Below are 27114 nucleotides of genomic sequence, written 5' to 3'. Positions count from 1 at the left end.
GAAGCTCTTTCATTGGATGGAAGGCTGTGCTAAATGCCCTATAAGAACCCTCCCAACTCTGAGAGTCTATGTCCAAAAGTCCCTCCAGTTTGAACATTCTAAACTCCTACATTCCATGTCCTAAGTGTGAAGGTCCCTTTTCTCTCTGACAAGCTATATCATTCTTCTGTACAGTTAGCACAAAGCAGTCTGTATTGAAAGACCATTCAGGTGGCCTTGACAAATTCAGAGACTGAGAGCAGAAAGGGATTTTAGGGAGCATCTCGTCTAACATCCTTGTTTTACAGGTGAACCAGTTGATGCCTGGAGAAGTGATTTGCCCAAGATTATATAGATGTTAAGTATCAGAGGCCGGATTCAAGCACATGTCCTCTGACTCCAAATCTAGAGCCCAGGAGAGAAAAATCAGTGAGGGTCTAAGTAATCAAGAAGGCTTATTGGGAGGAGGGGGACTTTAAATGACAAGGATGATATGAAGGTGGAAAGAAGGGAAGTAGGTGCTCAAGGGCTTGGGAGCAAGAGAACTCAGAAGTTTGGGAGTGAAGAAAGCTTTTGGCTTGGTTTTTTCTGAAAACAACTTTCCCATATGTCCCCTGGAGTTGTTAATCATTAATATTGGTGAGCAAACCTGCTAACTCCAAATTTTTTTAGTTGCTTAGTGGAGGGAACAAGGGCTTCCAGTGACCGTGGCCTCTGGTTTGGTTCTCTGAGAAGCTCTACTCTTGGCTCTGCTCTCCACTCTCCAAGTGGCCAGGGAGCCAGGGAGAGGGAGAAGGGTCTCTGTGGCTGGCCCGCTGCCTCTCTGTGCTGGGCCACTGGCTCAGGAGGAACCATGAAATGCTGGATTTGGATACTAGGCCTTTTGCTGCTTCTGACCCAGAGTGGGGCCCAGCCTGAGGCTAGCAGGGTGAGTCTTGCTGAAAGACACTGCTCTGATGGGAGGGCATAGGTCCCCCCGGGGGGGGGGGACACCTAAAAAATTGAACCAATCTAGCAAAAACAATTAAAGTTCTATGTCTTATCTGCTTTGTGACCTTGGGGAAAATCACTTGGGAAGGAAATATGCTAAGAGTGTAGACTACTTCTTTACAATGTTGGGACAATGGCTGAAAAGTGATGCAATATAAAGATTCTCTAATCATACAATTTTGAGTTAGAAGAGGCCCTAGAGAATGTTTACTCTCTTTATTTAGAGATGGGGAGACCAAGTTCCAGCGACGTTAAGGGACTTGTCTAAGGTCACACAGGTAGTGAGTAGCTGAGGATCTGAACCTAGGTCATCTGATGATAAAATCCAATGTTCTTTCTTCTTTGCCATGTGGCCTCCCATACTTTTTATACTTTAGGGCAGTGGTATCAAAGTCAACTAAAAACAGAGACCACTAATCATTCATAAGAGTCCTTGAGAGTCACGTATTGGCTTAGTTTTAAAATATAGTTACCTATTTATTATTATATTTTTATTTATTTTGTTGGATGGTTCCCAATTACATTTCAGTTGGGTCTGGGCAGCGCTCAGGAGGATGGCTGTAGGTGGTGTGTTTGACACCTCTGCTTTAGGGCCTCAAGGATCTTTGCCTTCATCAACGTGGATCCTGTCTCTAACAATGCATGATCTTAACTGCTCTATGCATTAGTAAATGGTTTCATAAGCTGCTGTGGCAAATATGTGTCTGTCCATATGGACATATCTGCGGGTGCCCATGTGTATCTGTGAAGACACACATCCCCTGATGGCCACCTTTCTGGTACTGAGCCTCCCTGTGCTTAGACTTGGCTACGTTGGTCCTCAGACAAGGGCATAACCTTTGTTAACCCAAATCATGCCCATGCCAGGATGCAGGAGATATCATGAAATAGTGGAAAGAAAACTAGATTTGAAGTCAATGGGACCTGGTTCAAATCCTGATTTTTCTCTTTCCTATACTTGTAATCTTTAACAACCTACCTCAGAGGGCCCAAGCTGCTTCCTCTATTGAAATGATGGGGCTGGGCTACTTCATTTCCAGGTTCTAAATTCTCCAGCTCCAAATATATGAGGCATCAGATGGGTACCTGAATGGGGACCATGCTTCTATGGCATATTCAAAAGAAACTTTACAAGGTGCTTTCCTACTCCTTAACTCACTGACTTCTAGCTAGCTTTTTTGCACACACACACACACACACACACACACACACACACACACACATAATTAGATAGATATAGCACATATGGGACATAGTAAGCACTTAATGTTCTCTCTCTCTGTCTGTCTGTGTCTGTCTCTATCAATCTGTCTACCTACCTATCTAATCTGTCTGCATCTATTTATCATCTGTTTGTGTCTGTATTAATCAATCTATCAATCTATCTTTCTATCTAATCTATCTGCATCTGTCATCCATCTACCAATTTATCTATCTACCTATCTATCTATCTATCTACCTACCTTTCTGTCCATCTATCTGTCTTTCCATCTAACATCTATTTGTTTATCTGTCTATCCACGTATCTGTCCATCCATCCATCCATCCATCATCTATCAGAGTTCAGTGGGGGAGATTGGGCGGGGATTATTATCCTCACTTGACAGATGGAAAGATCTAGTCTCCCATGAGGTAAGTGGCTTTGATTCAAATAACAGTTACTAACAATAACAAAAGTTCCTGTTTCTATAGAACTTTACTATTTGCAGAGCATATCTCTCTCTCTCTGTGTCTCTCTCTCTGTCTCTCTCTCTGTCTCTCTCTCTCTCTCTCTCTCTCTCTCTCTCTCTGTCTCTCTCTCTGTCTCTCTCTCTCTCTCTCTCTCTCTCTCTCTCTCTCTCTCTCTCTCTCTCTCTCACACACACACACACACACACACACACACACACACACCCACCCCAGTCTTGTGAGCTAGGGGATGTAATTATTATTGGATCAGTTTTACAGAGGAGAAAACTGAGCCCCAGAGCAATGGAGCAGCCACCCAAGGTCACAGAGTTAGGAAGTGTCAGAGCAGAAATTTGTGAAGAGCCCCATGGTAATCAGTTTGCCCTGTGCCAATCTACTTGACCAAAGTCACGTCACAAGTTTGAGGCTGAGCCCCATCTGACTGCCCAGTTCAAGGTTCTTTCCCTCATAGGCTGCCTTTCTTTAGCACACATGGGCAATGTCCCAGGACAAGCCAGAAGCACTGAGTGAGGCTTTGGTTCTTTCCTGCTCAGATGGTGGTGTGTGGTCTGGGAGCATGAAAGAGCAGAACTCAGTCCTCACTGTTCCCTAGCCTCCTTCCCCTTCTTCTCTTCCTCCTTCCCCCCACCCCTGTATTCCCACAGAAAGGACAGGTTGGTAGCAGAGTTTCTTTGGGGACTTATGCCCCTGGCCCCAGACTAGAACCAAAGACCCTTCCTCCATTTTGTTGGGGCTTAAAGAGGCATGTAAGAAATGTCTTTTTCTCTGAATTAAACTTTTGAAGCTCCTTTTGATCTATAGTATACGTGAGTGAGTGCTTAGGGAAGCTAATAAGAAAAGAAGAGGAAAAAAAACGGAGGTCTCTATTAGGTAGGGGAATGCCAGGAACCAAAGGGAGTTAATTACTTTCTTCATCTAGAATTGGACTAGGATTTCTAGGGTCCTTAGACCCTAGGTGTGTCACCACCCCCTAACCTATAAACTCCAGGCTCCCTATTACCTCCAGGACCAAAGATAAAATCCTCTGTTTGGCTCTTAAAACCCTTCATTACCTGGTCCTTTCCTACCTTCCCAATCTCCTCACACCTTACTCCCCCTGATATTTTCCAACCCAGTGACACCAACGTCCTTTGCTGTTCCTTGAGGCAGTTGGGGTTAAGTGACTTGCCCGGGGTCACACAGCTAGTGCACTTGTCTGAGGCCACATTTGAACTCAGGTCCTCCTGACTCCAGGGCCAATTGCTCTATCCACTGTGCCATCTAGCTGCCCCTTTTGCTGTTCCTTGGACAAGACACTCCATTTCTCTATCTGTGCATTTTCATTGGTTGTCTTCCATATTTAGAATTCTCCTCCTCTCCCTGGCTTCTATTAACTTTCAGCTAGTATATAGTAGGTGCTTAATAAATGCGTGTTCACTTGATTTGACTTTCAAATCAAGGGGATTCTCTGTTCTATAGTCTAAGGTCTCAGCTCTGACACTTTTGTGCACTTTTGAGTATTTTTAAAGGGGGAGGCGGCAGGTGGGGGAGAAAAAGATGCATTGTGAGACTCAGGTATAATAAGAGGTATGAGGGGTATGGGGGTGGGGACAGATAGATGGAAGGAACTCATAGGAGTCAGGTTTGTACCTGGTCAGATGAGGCCCTTCCTTGCTCTGATTCTAGATACTCACAAAGTATTTGTATGATCTGTATTCTTTTCTGGGATCAGACCTAGAAATCTAGAGGATTTCAACTTTGACATCTCCCTTAACCAGCAATCCATCAGTAAGCCTCTGCTATGTGCCATACACCGTTCTAGACACTGAGAATTCAAAGACAAACGTTAAAAAATCCAGTCCTCAAGGAGCTCACATTCTAAAGAGGGAAACAAGGAACACGAATATAAGTATATACATCAATATTTTGCACAATAGCACAAAATGACTACAAAATTGTCTTGGGAGGGAGAACCTGTCAGCTGAGGACTGGGAAAGGCTTGAGGCAATGCTGGCCTCATTATACTTGAACTCTGGTTGAGTTATCAGGAAGTTGAGGGCCTGCACATAGAGTAAGGCTTATTATCATTAACTTCTTTACCATTATTTTTGATACTTTGTCAATAGTCGTACAATGGCCAGGAGAGCACCTTCCTTCTGTATCCTCCATCATCATCTAGCTCAGAGCTCTGTCCACAAAGACAATGTGAAAGCCCACATGGGCCCACTCTAAGACAGTAATAACCATGATGCATTTGCCCTTGGCATTGTGGAGGAATTCCTCTACCTTTCCCCCTGTTATTTCTGCCAAATATAGGGGCCCCCAGCATTTAGGGCACTATCTTCCCTTAGGTAACACAGGAATATTGGTACTTCCTCACGTAAGCTGTCACTCACCTCCCAGATAAGCAGTGACCTTTCATCTGTCACTGTTTATCTATCTGCTTTCATAAGACTGTTCCTTCCTTTGCAATAGGGCCACTGAGAGGGAATTTTTCGCTGAGAATTCACAAGGGGAATTATTAGAGACCCTTTAAGGGTAGATTTCCCCATTGGTTGGAGTTCTGTGGGTGCTAAAGATCCCCTAAAGGAACTTTGTAACCCCATGCTCCATGGTGGCAGCACGGGGGAGCCGGGGGTAGACGTGCAGTCAGCAATACCTGGGTTTAAAACCTGCCTCTGACACTTAAAAGGTGTGTAATTCTGAGCAAAGTAGTTAACCTCTGTGTGCCTCACTTTCCTCATCTAAAAAATGAAAGGGTCATAGTAAGTGGCCTCTAGGGTCCTTTCCAGTTCTAAATCTATGGCCCCAAGGATGAAGCAGGGAATAGGAAGAAGAGGTTCCACTTGGTGGGAATTTTGTGAGTCTCCCTTGCTGTTGTTTAGCCCTTTTCAGTTGTGTCTGACTCTTTGACCCAGTTTGGGGTTTTCTTGGCAAAGATACTGGAGTGCTTTGCTTTTTCCTTCTTCAGCTTATTTTACAGATAAGGAAACTGAGGCAAACAGGGTGAAGTGACTTGCCCAAGGTCACACATCTAGGAAGTATGTGAGGCCAATTGTGAACCCTTTTACCCACTGCACCATCTAGCTCCCTTAGTCCTTTCTTATTGGCTCTGCCTAGTATCCCATGATCCTGGGTGGATTAGTGTAGGGGTAGAGGGGGGAAAAGGGACCCAGAGAAGAGGAATTTCAGGTATTCACCCCCATTTGTTTTGCCCACTGTTCCACGTTCCTAGAACGTGTTTGTGCGAGAAGAGGCATGACAGAAGAAGAATTTCATGATTCCCTCTAAATTCTCCCTCATTGGCTCTGCTAAGTTTTCTCTATTCCTGGGATTGGGATAGAATGGGGGAGAGGACCCAGAGAAGGGGGATTTTCTAAGCTAATTTGTACCTTTCATTATTTTTTGTAGAACAGGACGGAGTCCCCAGCCTTCAATGTGACTGGAGAAAGACATGTAGAACAAGAGACTCTAGAACCCCGAGGTATGGGCTCCCAGAACCCCTTCTCTAGAGACCATATTTTGTGCCCTCAAAAGGAAGTGTGATATAGAGGAAGGTGTACTGGATTTGGAGTCAGAGGAATTGGGTCTGAATCCTGTGTAGCCTTGGGCAATCTATCTCACATCTATGGTCTTCCCCTTCCTCAAATATAAAAATAAGTGGGTCAGACTGAATGACCACAGAGATTCCTTCTATGCCTAAATCTATGATTTCTCTAGCCCATGCTCAATTCAGCCTAGACTAAGGGGTTCTTGGTCTGCTGCTTCAGGGGACCCTCCTGATGCTGCCTTAGGAATCAAGATAGCACAGTGAATAAATAGAGGTTGGGTTTTGGAGTCAGGAAGAACTCAGGTTCAAATCCTGCCTCAGACCCCTACTAGCTGTGTGTCTCAGAGCAAGTCACTGAACCTTCCTGAGGGTCAATCGCCTCATCTATAAGATGGGGATGCTAAAAGAAGACCTAATTTACAGAGCTGTGAGGGTCAAATGAAATACATTTCAGGTGCCTTAAACCTTAAGGCACTATATGCATGCTAGCTATTATTATTATCATCTGTTCCATAGCAGGCTCACCCCTCTCTAAGAGGCCCCCTCTTCTTTCTGTGACTCTCTCTTCCCCTTTCTCTATAGGTGATTTAACCTAATAGTCAAAGGACCCAAAGGTCAAAGCCTCACCCTAGGTTTGAGGTATTGAAGAGCCTGGCATTGTAAATGATAGTAATCACTTCTGATTCTCTGTATCCCAAGTGGTTAGGGAGGGAGTGCTCAAATGCTTGCTGATTAATTCTCCTTTCAGGTTTACAAAGTGCTTTCTTTCACAACAGCACTGTGAGATGGGCAGTACAAGTAGCATCATCGGCTGTTTACAGATGAGGAAGCAGGCAGAAACAGAAAGAGACGACACTTGACTTGCCCAAGGTCACACAGCTGCTAAGTGGGAAAACCAAGAATCAAACCCAAATCTTTGGATTGCCAGAGTAGGGTGTTTCCATAACTCATAGCTGTACATGATAATGGCCATGTTGGGATACAAGCGGTTGGAAGGCCGGAGGTGAAGTCACTGTGAACAGGAGAACTCAAGAAAGACTTCATGAAGGACATGGAGCTTGAATTGGGATTTGAAGGACGGGAAAGATTTGAAAGCTAGCCAGATAGATGTATATAGCTAGATACAGATACACACACATACGTATATGTATATGTATATATAGGTGTATATAACACACACACACATATACATATATGGAAAGAGAGAGATAGAGAAAGAGAGAGAGAGAGAGGTGGATACATGCATATATACAGAAAGGGAAAGAGCGAGACAAACAGAGAGATTATTAAATACTTACTATGTACTTACTAAGTCTGTAATAACCACTTAGTATGTGTAATGCATTGTGTTAAGCAATTTTACATTTTGAAGAATGCATGAAGAATGCAACAAGCTATGATCCTACCTAAGGAATCATTTTGAGCAATAAATTAAATCAATATTGATCACCACTTTCAAATACAATCATCTAAATCAGGTATCAGGGCAGGAAGAGATCTCATGATCAGTGTCCTGAAATCTATTGAAGGAGTTTCTCCAACAACACAATTTGTTGAAAAAGGAATGATGAGTATACAGGCATGCAAGACAGGGCCTGCCCTCAAGGAGCTTATATTCTAATAGGGGAAGATAGTACTGGATGGGAGGAGGGAAACAGATGGGATGAGGAAAAAATTCTAAATAAGGACAAACTTTGTGAGCAAAGGCAGGGAGGCAGAAGTAAGCATGGCCTTTTTAGGGAACAGAAGGAGGTTCGGCTTGATTAGGACAGAGGATGCATGGAGAAGAGAATGGGGAGAGAAGACTGGAAATATGGCACCTGGGGGGTGAGGTGCAGATAGAGTAGAGAGGTGGAAGCCATATGGAAAGAAAGGAGAGGAATCCAAAAGCATCCACAAGAGCTGAGAATCTTACCCATCAGAACAGGGATTGTCCAGAGAATGCAGAATGTCAGGTCTGGGATGGATCTGTAAATGTAATGTAAAACAGGAAGCTTTGAACATGGAATTTTAGACTGGGAGATGCCAGTAGGACACAGGATATGGAATGTTAATGCTGAAAAGGGGAGCTAGGCAGTATACTGGAAACACTGGGCCAGGAGTCAGGAAGTTCTGAGTTCAAACCCTGCCTCGGACACTTACTAGCTATGTGACCCTAGGTGAATCAACTTTTGTCTGCTTCAGTTTCCTTCAGCTACGAAATGGGGATAACACCAGCATCTACCTCCCAAGATTATTGTGATGATCAAATGAGAGAGTATTTAAAAAGCACTTAGCCCAGTGCCTGGCAACATAGTAGGCATTTAATAAATGCACGTTTCCTTCCTTCCTTCCTAAAAGGGGGCTTAGGATCATCTAGTCCAATGCTTTTGTTTTTACAGAGGAGGAAACTAAGGCTCAGAAAGGAGGAGGTCCCATAGCTGTTCGGTAGAAGTGCCAAGTGCCCCTTTCCTTGCATTCTTAGTCCAGAGGAAGGATCTTGGAAGGAATTTCCACAGTTTGTGTGTAGACCAAGACTGGCTCCCACTGCTTCTCCTTGTAGGAGAAGATATTATGTCATTTCTGACCTGGCCTGGGTACAAGGAGGAAGGAAGTTCAATTTCTGGGCTGATTGAGCACTTAGCAGAAGAAAATGGGGATTTGGTGGAGGTTGGGGTGGGGTGAGAGGGAGCAGGCAGAGCAGGCATTTTAATGTGACCCCGGGAGGCCGGTCCTGACTGAGGTGCTGTGATTCTTTATGAGCAAAAGCCTTTGCAAAGCACTGTCTGGCTGCCAAAAGAATTTTATCGATATTATCTCATCCCTCCCCTCTTCCCCTCAATCTTTTGAGATAAACTGAGTAGGGATTATTATCCACATTTTACAAATAAAAAAAAACACAACAAAAAACCAAGAACCCAACAACTGAGATACAGAGAGTAAAGAAAACCAGTGCTAGAAGTACAACAAGAAGCCAAGCTTCCTGACCCCTAGTCTGATGCTTTTCCCACCGCCTCATGTCAGTCCCCTCCCACCAAGATTGCTAGGTCTGGGGAGCAACTGGAGAATGTATCATTCTTATGGAGGCAGAGTGTCTAGAATGGGGGAGGTGATAATCATACTGTATTTTGCTCTGGTCAGGCTCCAAGTGGAGTATTGTGTTCTGTCTGGTCTAGGCAATGCATTTTGGGAAAGACATTGACAAGATGGGGCTCAACCATAAGAAGCCAACAAGGATGGTGAAGGGAACCCAAGACTGTACAATAAGAGGATCATTGAAGGATCTGGGAAAGTTTAGTCTAGAGAGGACTTAGAGGGGATAGGATAACTCTTCAAGTATTCGAAAGGTGACCCTGGGCGAATCACTTAACCCTGTTTGCCTCAGTTTCCTCATCTGTAAAATGAGCTGAAGAAGGAAATGGCAAACCATTCCAGTATCTCTGCCAAGAAAACCTCAAAATGAGGAGTTGGACACAACTGAAACAACTGAACATTAACAAGAGTAAGCAGGGATGGATTAAACTTGTTCTGTTTGGCCCTCTGATTCTAAAATGTGAGGATTTTGAGTCAAAAAATTCTGTAACTCTGATGTATGAATTTCATGAATTTATGAATGAATTTGATCTAATCAGACTGGGTCAAGAAGCATTCACTTGTTTGGTTAGGGATACCAAGCCCCCCCCACTCCCCCCCCAAAAAAAGTGCCTGCCCTCAAAAAGCTTATACTCTATTTTGGGAACCAACAAATACACATGAAAATAGATGCAAAATATGTGCATAGTAATTTGGGGAGGCATTAGGAGCAGGAGCGGATGAGGAAAGGGCTCAGCTGGGAGCAGAGCTTGAGGTAAGTTTGAGCCTAGGGGTTCCAAGAGCCAGGGGTGAGAAGGCAGTGGAGAGTGCATTCCAGGCCCAAACGAAGCCACAGAGGTGGGACTTGGAAGCTTATGAGTAAAATTCTATGATTTTGTGAGTGAGGAATGCTGGGAAATACAGATAATGTGGACTGGACTGACACACAGCAGGCATCCTCTTTCTGCTCTCTGATTAGCTGTAAGGTTAGTTTCAGGGAGGGCACCTAACCCTTGTTGGATTTTTCCATTGTGTCTTCCAGTGTTCACCGAGGATGGCCAGCTATGCAGCTTTCCCTTCCGCTACGGTGGGCGGATGCACCATTCTTGTACCTCTAATGCCGGGTCCTTGAAGAAATGGTAGGTCAGTCTGGCCTTCATTACCTTATTACTTTTCCCTTTTATGATCAATCCTTCATGTCTTTCCTAAGACGGCCCACCCCCTCGTACATTAAGCAAGGCTATGGGAGAGACAGGATACAACCTGCTTTGTTAATCTCCTGCTCCATTCAAGGCACTTGGAACACACATACGCACAGTGACATAATTCCTGCCCTCAAGAAGCTTACATTCTAATGTGGGAAGGGAAGCATGGAATGTAGATGATTAATTTTGATACAAAGGAGAGTGAAATATGTAGAGGAGAGGTCCAGGCAAAATGTTAGCAGAAAGTTAGGAGAAATTTCACTTGCTGGGGGTTGGAAGGGGGCACCTGAATTGTCCTTGAAGAAAGACTGGAATGGAGGTGTCATCGTTGTTGAGTCATTGTAGTCATGGCCAACTCTTGGTGACCCCATTGGGGTTTTCTTGGCAAAGATACTGGAGTGGTTTGCCATTTCTCCACTTATTTTACAGATGAAGAACTGAGGCAAAGAGGGTGAAGTGACTTGCCTAAGGTCACACAGCTAGTAAGTGCCTGAGGCCAGATTTGAACTCATAAAGATGAGTCTTCCTGACTCCAGGCCCAGTGCTCTATCTGCTTAGCTGCCCCATCAGGATAGAGGTAGGGGCATCTATTCTAAGCATGAAGAACAGTGTAAATATGACAAATGACAAAATTATTTTTTGAGAGATAAGGCCCCTCATATTACCCTGAGAAGGTAGTTGACTAACGTATCCATGGGTTGGTAATGCTGGGTTGGTAAATCTGGAAAACACCCTTTACTTGGAGTTTCCACATTTATACAGACTTTCTGTGAGACAGGGAAGCCATGGGAAGGCTTTAGAGAACTGAAAATTAAAACCATCTTGGGCAAGAGCCAGCATGAATGAGGCTTCTCTCCTCCCTACCTCCTCCCAATGCCCCCATCCCCATGCAATTTATTTATAATATAAGGTGTGGCCCAAAATCTTAGACATTTGGCCCCTACTTGGTCTTCTTTGGACCAAGCCAACGGAGTAGAAGTCGCCAAGAAAGCCAAAAGCCCACCTAATGGGCAACAGTTCATGAATGCTGGGACCTGATATGCCCAGATAAGGCAAAAGACACAGCTCAGGGAGCTCCCAGGCATAGAAAGATCAGATAATAAGACAAGAAATAGAAGGAGGGGACGCCCTGGAAAACAACTGGAGACTTAACAAATGGAAGAGAGGGAAGGAGGAAGGAGAAAGGGAGGGAGAGAGAGACAGAGGCTCTCGATAGTTCATAGACTCACAGATTCACACAATTTCAGTGTTGGAGGGGACATCAGAGGGCGTCTAGTCCAACCTATATGTGATTGTGAGTGTCCTGTATGATACCCTTCATTCCCATGGCTCAGACTATCACAACTGAAAGGAACTTTAGCGACCATCTAGTCCCACCCTCTCCTTCGAAGGAGGAAGAAACTGAGGCCCAGAGAAGCCATAACTTGACCAAGATCACACTGGGCCAGGACTAGAACCCAGGTTATCTGATTCCCAGTGGAGGGCTTTTTCAACTGCAAAATTCACTTTGATTTAAACAAGCATTAATTAAGCACCTACTAAGGGTCAGGCATTGTGCTAACCCCTAGGAATGCAAAGACAAAAATTATATAGTTCCTACCTTTGGAGTTTACATTCTAAGTTAGTTGTGGAGAGGGCAGAGAACAACATCGATAATGTATAGATGGCTCTATCTATATGCTGTTCCCCCTTAGAATATAAGCTCTTTGAAGGCAGGAATTATTTCATTTTTATCTATCTGTATCTATCTGTAGGAGATAGATAAATACAGATAAGTAAATGCGAAACACAAAGGAAATTCGAAGTACACATTCAGGAGGGATTCAGTTAGGTAGAGGGTATATCTGGTGGGAGATGGAGCATAAGAGGGTATAGACATGATGAAGAGGAAGATGATATCTTCTCTGGAGAAGATTTGTGTGCTGTGAGAGGAAAGACTAGAAAAGTAATTTGGGGCTAGTCTGTGATGCACCAGAATGGACTTTTAAGGAAAATTAATTATAGCTAGGTGAAATGGACTAAAAAGTAGAACACAGAAAAATCAGACCCAGATTGCCTGACTCTCCTCGGATCATAATGTGTGTTCTCTTACTTGCAGGTGCGCAACCACACACAATTATGACCGGGACCGGAGGTGGGGATATTGCATCATGACGCCCAAAGAGAACACAAGTAAATAAGGTTCCCTCTCATTGGTGCAAGGCGTGAGTAGATAGGCATTGCTAAGCCCCAGGATGACAGGCTGGGAGTGGTTAGTTCTGAACAGGTGGTAAGGTGGGCAGCATGGGTCCCTAAGTACAACTTTAGCCAGCACTTATTAACCACCTACATTAGACTGGAAATTCCTCGAAGGCAGGAACTGTCTTTTGCCTTTCTTTGTGGTCCCCTAGCATTTAGCACAGGGCTCTGCATGTAGTTGGCCTTTAATAAATACTTACTGGCCTACTGTGTGCAAAGCCCTGTGCTAGGACTACAAATAAGGAAACAGAAGCTCAGAAAGGCTGAGTGACTCACCTGGGGTCTCACTGCTAGTAAGTGTCAGAGGCAGGATTTGAAACTCAGGTCTTCTTGACTCAAATGCAACCTATCTGTCCACAACTCTACAACATACGTCCGGATGAAAATGATCTCTCCTCTAGATTTCTTATAGCACTTAAGTTGGTGTTCTCCTTTGCTGTGATCACACTCTCTTTTGTAACATACTTATTTGAGTGTATATGTACACATATCCCTCCCAATTGATTTCACAGCCCTCAAGGGCAGGGGTCATGTTGTCTTTCCATTTTTGGTTCCTCTGTGCCAGATGCATAGCCATATAGACATTCTTGCTATAACTGAAACCAAGAGATCTCAATGGATCAACGACTCACAGGTGGATAACAGGTTGGAAGGGCTGCCTTCATTGTGCATACAGAGGCAGAAAGAAGAGGAACTTCATGGGACACTCATCCATCTTGATGTGCACTGCTCGCTATGTGCATAAGCAAACAGACCACCGTGAAGATAATGACACCTTCAATGAGCCCACACTTCTCCCTGACACACTTATACAAAAAGAAAAAAAACTCCACCACCTTTTAACACCAATAACTCCTCCATGATGTGATATGACTGTGAATCTTTGAATTCTACAACTTCTGAAGCATCATAACTTCACAACTGCAGGTGACCCACAGATATGTGCTATTTGTAAGTCAGCTTTAACGTGTGATTAGTGATGAGCCACATGTAAAAGTTAGCATGAAAGACATCATCGAGGTTATGTATAATTGGAGAATGATGTGGGCTGGTTATATAGTGGGAGTGAAAAATAACAGATGGACAGCCCAAGAGTGATGCTGGTACAAAATATTAAAAGAACTAGAGAAAGACCTAGATCCTTTATGGAGCATTTCTAGAAAGACGTGGACAAGAATTGCCCAGGGTCAGAAGGCCTAGTGGGGCTTGATTTGCACAAAGAGCATCCATATAGATGAGCTCACAGAGCCACCCGTTCCAAGTATCAGAGTCACAAAATTCTGGAATCACAATTTGGGGCTGGAAGAAACTGCAAAGGTCCTCTAGCTTAACTTGTATCTAAACAGAAATCCTCTTTGCCACCTCCCCCCCCCCCAATGATTACCCATCTTATGGAGAAACCTCTCCATTCTAGGTGCCCTCCTCTGGACACACCCCAGTTTGTTAATGTCCTTCATAAAAATATGACTCCCAGAGCTGAACACAATATGCCAGTGTGGTCTGACCAAGACAAGGGATGAGAGGACTGTCACTTCCCTTGATCTGGATCTTCCTCTTTTAATACCTTAGATTTTTGTTTCCTGTGTCACCCTGTAGAATCATGTTGAGCTTGGAGGCTGCCAAAATGCTGGTGCAGGGTGCCCAGATTGCCAGGTGCCAAACTGTGCTCTAGCATTGGCTGAATGGGCAGTTATTTCGAAGTGGGCCCTGGAGTCAGTTGGCTGTGTTTCCCTGTGGCTTTCTCACACACGAATTAGTCTTCTTTCTGCTAAGCTGGTGGCTGAGGGAAATCTGTTACTTCTTGGGCCTTGGCGAAATCTCTGCCAATTCCCATTAATGATTTACCTTGAAGAGTCAGTTAATGTTTTTTTTAAAAGATTCTTCCTGGACCAAACCACCTTTTCTTGTGCCACTCCTGCCTGGAGGGAAGAAGGGGGAGGAGGAAGAAGAGTTGGTTGAAAGAAAGACTGAAAACAATGTCAGCATTTATTTTTTTTTAAGTTTAAGGGAAACAGACTCCCTGGTCTTCTGGCCTGGGCCTGCTGGTTTGCAGTAGTGGTGGGAAAAGAGGTGGGGAAAGGGTCCTGCCTGCCAAAACAGGGCCAGATCAGTTTAGAACGAGTCAAGGATACTAAGGGACCTTCAATTACTGAACAGAGGCCTCTCTGCACAGGGGAGATACAAAGACCCTCCGCAGAGATTTGGAAGCAAGGATTTCATGGCCAGCCAATGGTAGCATTGTGAGGGTAGTGGGGGAAGGGAATCACAGAATCCTCCTCCCTGCTCTGCCTATGACTTCTTCTCAGATGGGTCAGCATCTCCCCCAGTGAGATCCCTTGTGCCTTCAGCCACTGTAGAAAAAAAATGGGGCTGTTGTGGGAGCTGGGAGCATCTGGTGCTGGCCACAGTTCTGTCCCTAGAGCTCTCATTGTGGGTGCTTAGGGTAGACATTTCACAGTGGAACTCAAATATCAGCAGCTGTCATATCACTCCAAGGGCTCATGGACACTTGGAAGCATTTCTCACACCCCTCACCTACTGTTCCCACCCAGAGAATCTGGGAATTTCACTATATGATTCCATCAAGCACCTCCCTTGCAAGCATATGGTTCACAAAGAATGAAGTAAGAAGGGTCGTTTTTTTTTTCCCCCAACGGGTAAAGAAACAAGTTGAGCTCAAATACGTTGTCAGCACTTGCCAGAGGCTTGTAGAAAGTCTGTCCCTCATAATTATAGATTTCCAGGAGGTATGGCCATCCCACCCTACAGGCAGTGGCCATTCATGGCCCTTCACCTCATCCATGCTCCTAGGCCAGTCTATGCAGTTTGCAAAAGGTGGTTCCAGCCATCTCTCCTCCTGCGGCACTCTGCAATTACCAGCAGGGAGAGATAAGCTCCTGTCATTGCCTGGTGTTCTCTGTAGCTGCCAGTCATTGGTATTAATAGCCCCCTTTTCCAGAGAAGGTGATTTCTGGATGGGCCGCATCTTAATTTGGCAGAGGTGGAGTATTTCAATCATGGCAGGAGATGCATTAGATTGTAAGCTCCTTGAGGGCAGGGACTGCCTTTTGCTTCTACTGAAGGCACTCAATAAATGTTTATTGATTGATTGATTGATTTGGATTACAGTTCCAGACCACAGTGCCTCTACTTTGAACCCTTTCCTTTTCATTATAGTTATTAAAGAACTCTAGCCTCTCACAAAAGTTTGCCTTAGAATCAGGAGCAAGCACCCCTCACCCTTTCAATTTTTAAACTGGTTTCCTTCATCAGCATCATATCAGGGACTGGGTAACTTCACAGTCTGATGTGATGTGTTTCCCACCCGTGTCATTTCTCACTAGCTTAAAAAACTTGACCCAATTTCTCTCCAATTGTCTCTGAGGACAATTGTGGGTTTTTCTGGGCACGATTAGGCAAGGTCTATTCCAATTACCCAGGGCTGCTTCCCACCATATTTCTGGTTGGGTAAGAGATGCTGAATACACCCTAGAATTACCACATGCCAAAAGAGTGGAGGGAAGAGAAAAGGAAAAATGATCACCATATTTGTTCTAGGATCAATCCAGCTCAGATGGTCTGTATTCTAAGACTCGTTTCAGCTCTCACATTTTTAGAGCTTAGATCTTAGTGTAAGTGAGTTTGACATATTACTACCATCCAGAATCTTTGGAACTGATTATGTGACATGGGAGACACTGGCACAGAACCACTCAGGATGTCATTCCCTCATCAGAGAAGGTTCTGTGCCCTATGAGCAAAGCAGAATTGAAAAGGCTCAACAGAAATGCAAGATACGCAAACTTAGAGAACTCACCCCAAAGGTTCTATTTGTGCCCGACCTGTGGAAGAACATTCTGACCTTATATTGGTTTGATCAGCCACAGTCGGGCACCCTAAAACTTGACTCTAGCATAGGGATGTTATTTTGGTCCTTTTTGAAAACGAAAGCCAACGACAAACTTCCAGAAATATTTACAGGAAAAAGAAATCAAAGGAATTGATCTGTAATGGTGGACTTTCAGGCACTTGGACAGAGTAAGCAGTATATTAAAGTTATAGAATCTCAGAGTTGTTAGGAACCACAAAGATCACATCAAACTCAGACCTGAGCAGAAATTCTGTCTACAACATCCTAGAAGAATAGTCAACAAGTGTCTGTGTAAGTTAGGGAGAAACAAGGCAGAACTATTAAACTCTCACTTTTCTTCTGTGTTTGTTTATTTTTTCCTGCCAAGGAGAATTATTTTTGGATTGGAAGGTTAGAAAAAAAAATAGCTAACAGGGAGTAGATACTCAAGATAAGCAGGAAGATATCAAGAACACTGATTTCAAGTAATTAGACCCAGATTAACTACACACCAAGGTTCTAAAAGAATTGACAGATATGATTACAGCACCTCTGTCAGTGATCTTTGAAAGTTCATGGAGAATGGGACAGGTATGACAATCTGGAGAAGGGCAAATAACCTGATTCCTGCCCACCCCCAAAAGAGATGAGGTTGGGGGTGAAGAGAAGGGTGCCTGCAAACTATAAGCCAGTGAGCTGGACTTAAATTCCTGCCAGAATTCTAGTTATGTTATTAAAAATGTTAATGAATATTATTTGAAACTATAAATGTCATTAAAGCAACAATCAGTGAAAATTTAGATGAAAAACTGGTGATCACAAAAAACCACCATGGCTTCATTAAGAAGACTACCTTCATTTCCTTATTGGACGGGGTAACTGGACTGGCAAATCAGGAAATGCTATACATAGAGTTTACCTTGATTTTTAGTAAAGTGCTCGACAAGGTCTATCGAGCTATTCTTATGGAAAAGAGAGAATATATGGTAGCTGACCACCTGGTTAGGAGGATGTAGAACTGGCTGAGTGCTGGGATCCAAAGAGTTGTTCTTAATGGTTTGATGGCCATTTGAAAGGAAGTTGGGCATTCCCCAAGTGCCCAATGGCTTGAATAAAGGCACAGATGGCGTGATTATTAAATCTGCATAAACCACAAAGCTGGGAGGGTTAGCTAACTTCACTGCATGTCAGAATCAGGATGCAAAAATATCTTGACAAGATAAAACACTGGGCTAGATCTAATAAGATAAAATTTAATAAGAATAAATGTTGTCTTATGCTTGGGCTCACAAAAGCTCACAAGTACAAATGGGGGGAGGTTTGTGGCTAGACAATAGTTTGTCTGAAAAAGTTCTCCTGGTTTCAGTACACTGCAAACTCAATAGCTGGTGCAGTGGATAGAGCGCTGGATCTGGAGTCAAGAAGACTCATCTTCTTGAGTTCAAATCTGGTCTCAGACACTTACTAGCTATATGACCCTGGGTGAGTCACTTAACCCTGTTTGCCTCAGTTTTCTCATCTGTAAAATGAGCTGGAGGAGGAAATGGCAAACCACTCCAGTATCTTTGCCAAGAAAACCCCAAACAGGGTCACAATGAGTTGGCCACAACTGACCAATAATAACAACAAAAGTTCAATATAAGTTGACAGTATGATTTGGCAGCCCAAAAAGCTAATACTGTCTCAGACAACATTTAATAGGATTTTTCCCCAATTACTTGTTAAGACAATTTTTAACATTCATTTTCATGAGATTTTGAGTTCCAAATTTTTCTCTCTCCCTCCCTCCCCTCTTCTTAAAATGGTAGCAATTTGATGTAGTTTATACATGTGTTATCATGTAAAACATATTTCCATATTAGTCACAGTTGTGAAAGAAGAAACAGATGAAATGGAAAAAAAACCATGAAAAAGAATAAAGTAAGTGAAAAAAAGTATGGTTTGATCTGCATTCAGAGCCCATCAGTTCTTTATCTGCATGTGGATAGCATTTTCCTTCTTGAGTCCTTTGTGCTTGTCCTAGATCATTGTGTTGCTGAAAAGAGCTGAGTCATTCATAGCTGATCATCACACAATGTTGCTGATACTGTGTACAATATTTTCCTGGTTCTGCTCATTTCACTTTGCATCAGTTCATTCAAGTCTTCCCAGGTTTTTCTGAAATCTGCCTATTCATCATTTTTTATTATACAATAGTATCGCATTAAATGAATATTCCACAGCTTCTTCAGCCATTCCTCAATCAATAGGCATCCCCTTAATTTCCAATATTTTGCCACCATGAAAAAAGCTGCTATAAATATTTGCACATGTAGGTCCTTTACCCTTTTTTTATGATCTCTTTGGGATACAGACCTAGTAGTGGCATTGCTGTATCAAAGAGTATGCACATTTTTATAGCCCTTTGGGTATAGTTCCAAATTGCTCTCCAGAATGGTTGGATCAGTTCACAACTCCACCAACAGCGCATTAATGTTCCAATTTTCCCACATCATCTCCAACATTTATCTTTTTCCTTTTTTTTTGGTCATATTAGCCAATCTGATAGGTATGAAGTAGTACCTCAGAGTTGTTTTAATGTGCATTTCTCTAATCAAAAGTGATTTAGAGCACTTCTTCATATGCCTATAGCTAGCTTTGATTTCTTCATCTGAAACTGCCTGTTCATATCCTTTGACCATTTATCAATTGGGGAATGGCTTGTATTCTTGTAAATTTGACTCAGTTCTCTATGTATTTGAGAAATGAGGCTTTTATCAGAGACACATATTGTAAAGATTGTTTCCCAGCTTTCTGCCTTTTTTCTAATCTTGGTTGCATTGATTTTGTTTGTGCAAAAGCTTTTAAATTTAATATAATTAAAATGACCTATTTTATATTTTGTAATGCTCTCTACCTCTTGTTTGGTCATGACTTCTTCTGTTCTCCATAAATCTGACAGTTAAATCATTCCTTGCTCTTCTAATTTGCTTATTTATGTCAGACAACATTTACTGAGACTATAGGTTGCTAGGTGGCAATAGATAAAGCACTGGAGTCAGGAAAACTTGAGTTCAAATCCAGCTTCAGATACTTACCAGCTGTATGATCCTGGACAAACCACGTAGCCACTGTCTGCCTCAGTTTCCTCATTTGTAAAATAGGGAAAAATAATAGCATCTACTTCCCAAGGTTGTTGTGGGGATTTTTGTAATGCACTTTTAAAACCTTAAACCATTATGTAAACGCCTGTTGTTATTATTACTACTACTAATACTACAAACTTTCTTGTATCCTTGCTTCCCACCCCCATATCACATATCTCTTCCTTCTCAACACAGGACCTAACCTCTTATTTTATAGAAAAAATCTAGGTCATCTGCTGTAAGCTCCCTTACTCCATAGCTCAAAACCCTATCATCATTTTCTTTACAGCAATCTCTAAGGAAGAGGTGACCCTTCTTGTCAAGTATGATCCCTTTACTTGTGTCTTTGATCTTATCACCTCCTGTATCCCTTAGGAGTTGGCCCTAGAGAGACTTTCCACTTTCTTTTTAATTCTCAATCTCTTTCTACTGGTTCCTTTTCAGCTGCCTACCCATATGCTCAGGTCTCCACCATCCCTAATAAATTTTTTAAGAAAAGCAAACAACTTCAATTGACCTTGCCTTCCCCTCAAGCTATTAACCTGTAACTGTGCTGTTCTGTGCCAGGTTCCTATTCTTACTGCCTTTGCATCTTTACCACCCACATGCTTCTCAGCCTCTCACAACCAGGCTTCCAGCCCTACCACTTGACTGAAAGAACTTCCTCTGAGAAGGCCAGTGATCTCTTACCTCCTGAATCACAGTCTTTTCTCAGTCCTCATCCGCTGGGACTGATCTGCACTTTTTTGGCCCCATAGACTAACCTCTTCTTGGTTATTCTCCCTTCTCTTAGCTTCTGTGTCACTGATCTCTTTTGTTTTCCTGTCTCTTTTGCTATTTATCACCAATCTCACACCACCTAAACAAGGGTGTCCCTCAAGGCCCTCTTCTCTCCTCCTAGACTCTCTCATGGTGATCTCGTCAATTTCCACGGCTTCAGTTATCATGTCTACATAGATGACTTCCAAATCCATATATCCTGCCCTAATCTCTTTCCTGAACTACAGTCCTGCCTGCTGGATGTCTACATGTGAATGTTCTGTCAGTATCTCAAACTCAACTTATCCCAAACAGAACTCATCATCTCTTCCTTGAAGCATGACCCTTCTTCAAATGTTCCCCATTCTGTTGAGCATGAAGTGGCTTGATGGCCACAGCATATGACTTGTAGGTAGGAAGACCCAAGTTCAAATCCTACCTCAGATATTTACTAGCTGTGTGATCCTGGGCAAGTCACTTAACACTTCTGTGCCTCAGGTTTTTTCCATCTGTAAAATGGAGATGATAATAATAGTACCCACCTCCCAGGGTTGTTGTGACAATGAAATGAAGCCATATTTGCAAAGTGCTTAGCACAGTGCCTGGAACATAGTAGGTGTTTAATAAATGTTTATTCCCTCCCTCCTCCCTTCCTCCCTCTTCCTTCCTTCCTTCTTTTCTTCCTTCCTTTTTTCCTTTCTACTTTCCCTCCTTCCTTCCTTCCCTCCTTCCTTCCTTCCCTCCTTCCTTCCTTTCCTCCTTCCTTCCTTCCCTCCTTCCTTCCTTCCCTCCTTCCTTCCTTCCCTCCTTCCTTCCTTCCCTCCTTCCTTCTTTCCCTCCTTTCCTTCCTCCCTCCCTCCTTCCTTCCTTCTTCCCTTCCTCTGTATACCTCCAAGATGCATTGTTTCTAAAAAATCACTGAAAAACATAAAAGGCCTTATAAGTACAAGAGATGATTATTATCCACTGGCCTGTTTGGGAATGATCTAAATTAGCCCTCCTTGTTTAGAGAGAGACACCAAGAACTATTTTAGTTAGAATTGGACTACTCTAAAAGGGACATTCGTTCATTCAACAAATATTGATCAAATACCTACTTCAGGTAGGAGCTCATAAAGTCATAAATTTCAGGCTGGAAGGGATCTTGTAGGCCATCTGGTCAACCCCTTTATAGGCGAGGAAACTGAAACTCAGAGAGAGTAAGCAACTTGCCCAAAGTCCCATGGCCAAGATAGAGAGAGAGAGGGAGAGAGAGAGAATGTACACATATGTACGTGAATGTATGACACCATTTTAGCCATTTGTGAGCCAACATTGCCATCTGGTGGTCAAATATAAGAATGTATACCAGCTCATGTCAAGGCTACCTGATAGCCTTTTAAAGGGACTAGACCCTGAGTTATAAAAACGGAGAGTTGGGAGGGCTGTGTGAGTTCCTGTACAAGTATTCCTGTGTCAGCATATATGGGTGAATATGTGTCTGTGTGTGTGTGTGTCTTTGTGTTTAGTGTATGCGCAGGCATACCTGTGTGCTTATGCATTGGCCTGTGTGTGTGTTTGTATGCAAACACACACATTTCCATCTGTGGCAGAGGCAGAGGAGGAGAGGCTAGGGAAAATGCACAGAGGACAAAGCATTTGGCATGGGAGGAGCTGGATTCCTCTGAATCCATCTCTAGTACTAATTCCTGTGTGACTCTGAGCAAAGACCTTTCCCCTTTCTTGGGCCTCAGTTTCCTACTCTACAAAATGAGACAGGGTCTGTGTAGTGGAACGAGTGAGAGGGCCTGGGCTCTGTTGCTGAATGACCCTCATCACCAACTCTCTCTGGGCCTTGGTTTCCTCATCTGTAAAATGAAAGTTAGACTAACTGTCCTCTAAGCTCTCATCTAAATCCATGTTCCTCTGTGTGTGGATGTTGTGGGTTGGTGTGCTCTTATCTAAACAGATGAGAGCTTGTCTGAGTATTTGCCATGTCTGTATCTGTGAGCGTTTACTGTATACACCTGCATTTGTAAGCAGCTATATGGGTAGACAATTGTGCAAGTGTGAGTCTGCCTTGTTTACATGTGAGTCAGAGTCATGGAATCTTGGAACTGAAAGGGAACTCACTGGGGACCTGGTTTAGTCATTGCCTGGAGAGAAATCCCCTCTACAGCATTTCTTGGTTTCAACTACCCGAGCTCAACCAGAAGTTAGGCTTTGTTTAGGACTTCTGGTCTCCTTGTCAGGGGCTGACCATGACTGCAGACAACCTTGGGAGGAGTGGAGGGATCTGTGGGGGCAGATCTAGTGATGCCATGTTTAAGATGGAGACATCTTTGAAAATCTCCTCTTTGGAGGATGAATTGGATGATTTGGTCTGGAATAGGGAAGAACTGTTATGCTGTCACAGAGGCAACATTTTTGGCAAGACTTCACCACAGAAATGAGCCTTTTTGCTATTTTATTGGGCTCAGTGGATAAAGTGCTGGGCCTGGAGTCAGGAAGATTCAACTTCCTGAGTTCAAATTTGACCTCAGGCATTTACTAGCTGTATGACCCTGGGCAAATCACTTAACCAGGTTTGCCTCAATTTTCTCATCTGTAAAATGAGCTGGAGAAGAAAATGGCAAATTACTCCAGTATCTCTGCCAAGAAAACTCCAAATGGGGTCATGAAGAGTTGGACATGACTGAAATGACTGAATAAGATGCTATTTTGTTTCCTTTTTTCTAAGCAAAGGTAAGACATCAGAGGCCTGAGAGTAGATTTTTAGTCTCCAAGGTTACCTATACATTAGCATAGCTCCTGTGGAACTGTTGGGCCATCCTACACCTGAGTTCCAGAAATGGAAGTTTCTTAGTCCAAAAGATGTCAGAAAGCAGGACAGTGCTGGAATACCAAGAGAAGAGAGGCACAAACATTCTCAACCACTTGTCAGCCATGGAGAGCTTACAAGAGTACCTGGACAGTCCAGATCCCAGAATCCAGCCTTCTAGCCAGAGAAAGGAAGTTTTTTACACAGTACTAACCTCTTGGAGAGAGAAGAGGATCATATGTGTGGCTCCTGAAGATAGAAAGCCAGTAGAGAGTTTAAACAGGAAATGTGAATCAAAAGAGTTGGGCATTGTCCTACCCTGTTACCATGAGTTATTCAGATTGTGCAGGTAAACCAAGTGGAGGGGGTTACTGAATGAGCTTCAGAAAGAAGGTTCTGTTTCCCTATTAAGATAGTACCGTAACACTATGTATGGGTCTCTGGGGTGAAAGCTACCCAAAGTCCCTCGTCCTTGAGAAGAGGAGGGGAAAGGAAGGTAGGAATTCAAGTTATTGGGCTAACATCCTAAATGGGATTCCTTATGGGGGGATAGTGAGTCTCCCTGACAGAATGGTGGTTTATTGCAATCTCAATTTTACTTCTCTTCAAAGAGGACTACACAGTGGTGCTAAATTACACAGTGGTGCTAAGAGTTTGGAGAACTCCAGGATCATGGGGAAAAGTGGGACTCGCTAGAGAGGGAGGAGGATTGTAGGAATTGTTTATGGATTACTGTTGAGTCCTTGATGTGTTTTCTACATTATCTGTGGGGTGGAATAAAGGCTGTCCTTACCCAATACATCTATTGTTAGCTTGAATGCTTGTATAGGAAAGGGGGATCCATTTAGTCACATACAGGGAGACAAACATAGTTACATTCCATCTATATTCTGCGATTTCCCAGAGGATATTTGGTAAAAGCAAAAGGGCCAAAGAAAATGTTTTGGAGGGAATTGACTCCCAGATCGAACTTATTCTGTGAAAACTCATAGCCTAGGAACCGAGAGACTGGTTACATTTAGAAATAGTATTCTGGCCTCCATTTAAAGACCAAGAGGAACAAAAAACTTGCTACCTCTTTTGAACATCTCTCTGTTCGTGTGCATGAGTGCCTATGCTTTTTAAGGGATGGTGTTAAAATGCGCCAAGGCTAGACAGGCCCCCTGATCTGCATTCCTTTGTCTCTCCTGCTAGTCTGGGCCCTAGCAAAAATGTTACCATTCAGGGGAAGTTTGCCTTTGGTGGCCCCCATAGTCCTTTCCCTCTCACATCATTGGCTCTTCCCTCCACCAGTGCTCAAGGCCCTCCTCTAGACATCATTACTCCTCCCTTGGAAACAAGTCATCTAATATGGAGGTGTTGAGTGTGATGGACCAATTATACTCCTCGTGTTACATATTTTAGAGCAAGGGTTCTTAAAGTTTTCTGTGTCATGGACCCCTTCGGCAGTCTGGTGAAACCCTTCCAAAAATAATGTTTTAAAATGCATAAAATAAAATACAAAGGAAACCAATCATGGAGAAATGTAGTTATCAATTTTTTTTAAACCAGCTCATGAACCCTTGCTTTACAATACTGTAAGGATAATTAACTGTGAAAGACTTAATCAATATGAGTCACCACAACTCCAAAGAAATCAGGATATGAAATCTTATCTACCTCCAGATAGAGAACTGGTAGCCTCAGAGGTACCTTCCCCCCTTTTTTTCTTGCTTTTTTTTTTTTCAGAATGTGGCTAATGCAGAAATATATTTTACGTGACTGTATGAGGGATATCATGTTTCTTGTCTTCTCAATTGGTTGAGAAGGGGGTGGAAGGAGGGAGAGAATTTGAAAATGAAAATAAAATAACATTTAAAAAATTAAAAACAAACAAAAAGAATCCTTTTTAAAAAAAAAAAGATTGAGAGATGCTAATGGAATTTCTTATACTGCAGAAAGTGAATAGAGAAAGATGTTTCTGTCAGAGGACCACAGTGTGGCAGAAAAAGCATGAAATTCAGATTCAGAAGTCCTGAGTTTGAGTTCTGGTTTGAGTTACTAGCTGTGTGACCCTGAACAAGTCACTTCCCACCCCAGAAACACAATTCCCTCTGTAAAATTTAAGTCAATTCAAAAGGCATTTATTAATTGCTTCCTATGTGCCCAGCACTGTGCCAGCTACTAGGTATCTCTAGTAAGTATCCCTACAAAGAAAGAAATGAAATTTCCATTGTCCTTAAGGGCCTTACGTTCCACTGAAGTTGGAGGAGTTGGCCGGTATGATTACTAAGGTCCGTTCTAATACTAGAGCCTATGAACCTATTTCTCCCATCTCACAAAGAGGTGACTACCCCCTTGGTATAAGACCAGTCTCAACCCAAGGGCTCCAATAAACCAGGTCTTTGAGATCCCGAAAGGAGGGTTTTCTACATGAACAGAGCATTGTGTCTGACCAGAAGGCAGCAGAATTTCCAGTTCACAGGCAATGCCTGAGAGAGGGAGGTGAAGAAAGAGAGAATGAGACAAAGGTGGCTCTTGGCTTATGTCTCTGCTGTCTTCCAGGCAGCCTGGATTACTGTGTCTCCAGCCCTTGCAGAAACCGAGGGTCCTGCTCCAACTCCCAAGACTCTACATCCTATCACTGTGCCTGTCCTGAGGAATTCACTGGCAAGGACTGCGAAATGGGTAAGGAGCCCCCTCCCCCACTTCCAGCACTGAGGAGCAGCTTGGGCACCTGGGCATGATGGGCAGACACAAGAGAAGATGCTAGGTTTCAGATGACAGAAGCAGGTCGGTTTGGCAGAGTAGAAGAAGCCCTGCATTGCAAGGCAAGAGACCTGGGTTTGAAAGCCTGTTAGGATACTTGTGACCTGCATACTTTCTGGGTCTCAGTTTCCCCGTGTAGTTTGGTTTTAGTTTTTGGGGTTTGTTTGGGGCTTTTTTTTTTTTTGGTTTGTTCCTGTAACTACATTTGTGAGGGCCCTTCTACACAGTTGTATACACTCGTACCAGTGTGACTGGGCAATTTATAGAGATCAATCTAGTGCCCCTCAGATAACTGTGATGTCTTTACATTTGCGCCAACTCTTAAAATAAGTAACATTTTGGATACAGTGGTTAGAGCACTGACTTGGGACGCAGGAGTACCAGAGTTTGAGTCTCACCTCAGATACTTATGAACTCTGTAACCCTCTCAGCCCTAGGCTTTCCATCTGCAAAAAGGGCATACTAATAGCTTCTACCCCATAGAGTTGTGAAGATCAAGTAAGATAATATATGTAAAACATTTTACCAACTTTAAAGAGCTATATAAGTGATATCTGTTATTATTGTCATACTTTTAAAAAGTACGCTGTACTTTGTCCAATCCCAGGATATAAGCTCAGGTCCTAAATAGAGGCCCCTTTGGGACTCTTACTGCTGTACTTTCCTAAAATAACAGGATAGAGTCAGACGCCTGCTTCCCCTACTCAATGTAGCGCTTTCTGACATTTATTTTTGTTGTTATCATTGTTCATAATAACTCACATTTTTATAGCACTTGGACTTTCCTCACAACAACCCTGTGAAGTAGGCTGTATACATGTCATAAGCCCCGTTTAACAGATGACGAAACCAGGGCACAGAAAGATGAAGGTCCCACAATTGCAGTGGTCAGAAGTGAATCCAGCTAGCCTCCCTCTGAGGTCAGTACTTGTTCCATTAACAACACTGAAACCTGCACCTAGAGGAAGCTAGCGGTAGAGTGGATAGAGTCCTGGGTTTGGAGAAAGGAGGACTTGAGTTCAAATCTAGACTTTCTGGGTCCCAAGTCCCTCATCTCTAAAATTTGGATTAGGATTTGGATTAGGTAATTAGATTTGGATTAAGTAAGCTCAGGAAGTCCCTTACAGCTCGAAACCTTAGAAACTGCTGAT

The 27114-nt window shown here is 43.1% G+C and overlaps 1 protein-coding gene across 3 annotated transcripts in view; it reads left to right on the top strand.

Moving 5' to 3' along the window:
* Positions 1 to 664: 664 nt before the first annotated feature.
* Positions 665 to 27114, top strand: part of HGFAC (HGF activator) — a 55316-nt gene continuing 28866 nt past the window's right edge. Inside the window, exons 1-6 of one of the 3 annotated variants that reach the window (XM_020992162.2) lie at positions 665 to 907; positions 2530 to 2601; positions 6049 to 6121; positions 10281 to 10377; positions 12542 to 12615; positions 25760 to 25882. In XM_020992162.2, coding sequence (XP_020847821.1) covers positions 833 to 907; positions 2530 to 2601; positions 6049 to 6121; positions 10281 to 10377; positions 12542 to 12615; positions 25760 to 25882 — 514 coding nt within the window. In that variant the 5' untranslated portion in view covers positions 665 to 832. Of the gene's footprint in view, positions 908 to 2529; positions 2602 to 6048; positions 6122 to 10280; positions 10382 to 12541; positions 12616 to 25759; positions 25883 to 27114 lie in introns of those variants that run through there. The other 2 variants (XM_020992163.2, XM_020992164.2) reach the window with 2 other exon arrangements.

The sequence above is a fragment of the Phascolarctos cinereus genome, unplaced genomic scaffold (genome assembly GCF_003287225.1).
Source record: "Phascolarctos cinereus isolate Bilbo 61053 unplaced genomic scaffold, phaCin_HiC Scaffold_9;HRSCAF=440, whole genome shotgun sequence".
In the NCBI taxonomy this organism is placed as follows: Eukaryota; Metazoa; Chordata; class Mammalia; order Diprotodontia; family Phascolarctidae; genus Phascolarctos; species Phascolarctos cinereus.
The sequence above is the reverse complement of the archived record's forward strand: the minus strand, read 5'-3'. Positions and strand labels throughout refer to the sequence as shown.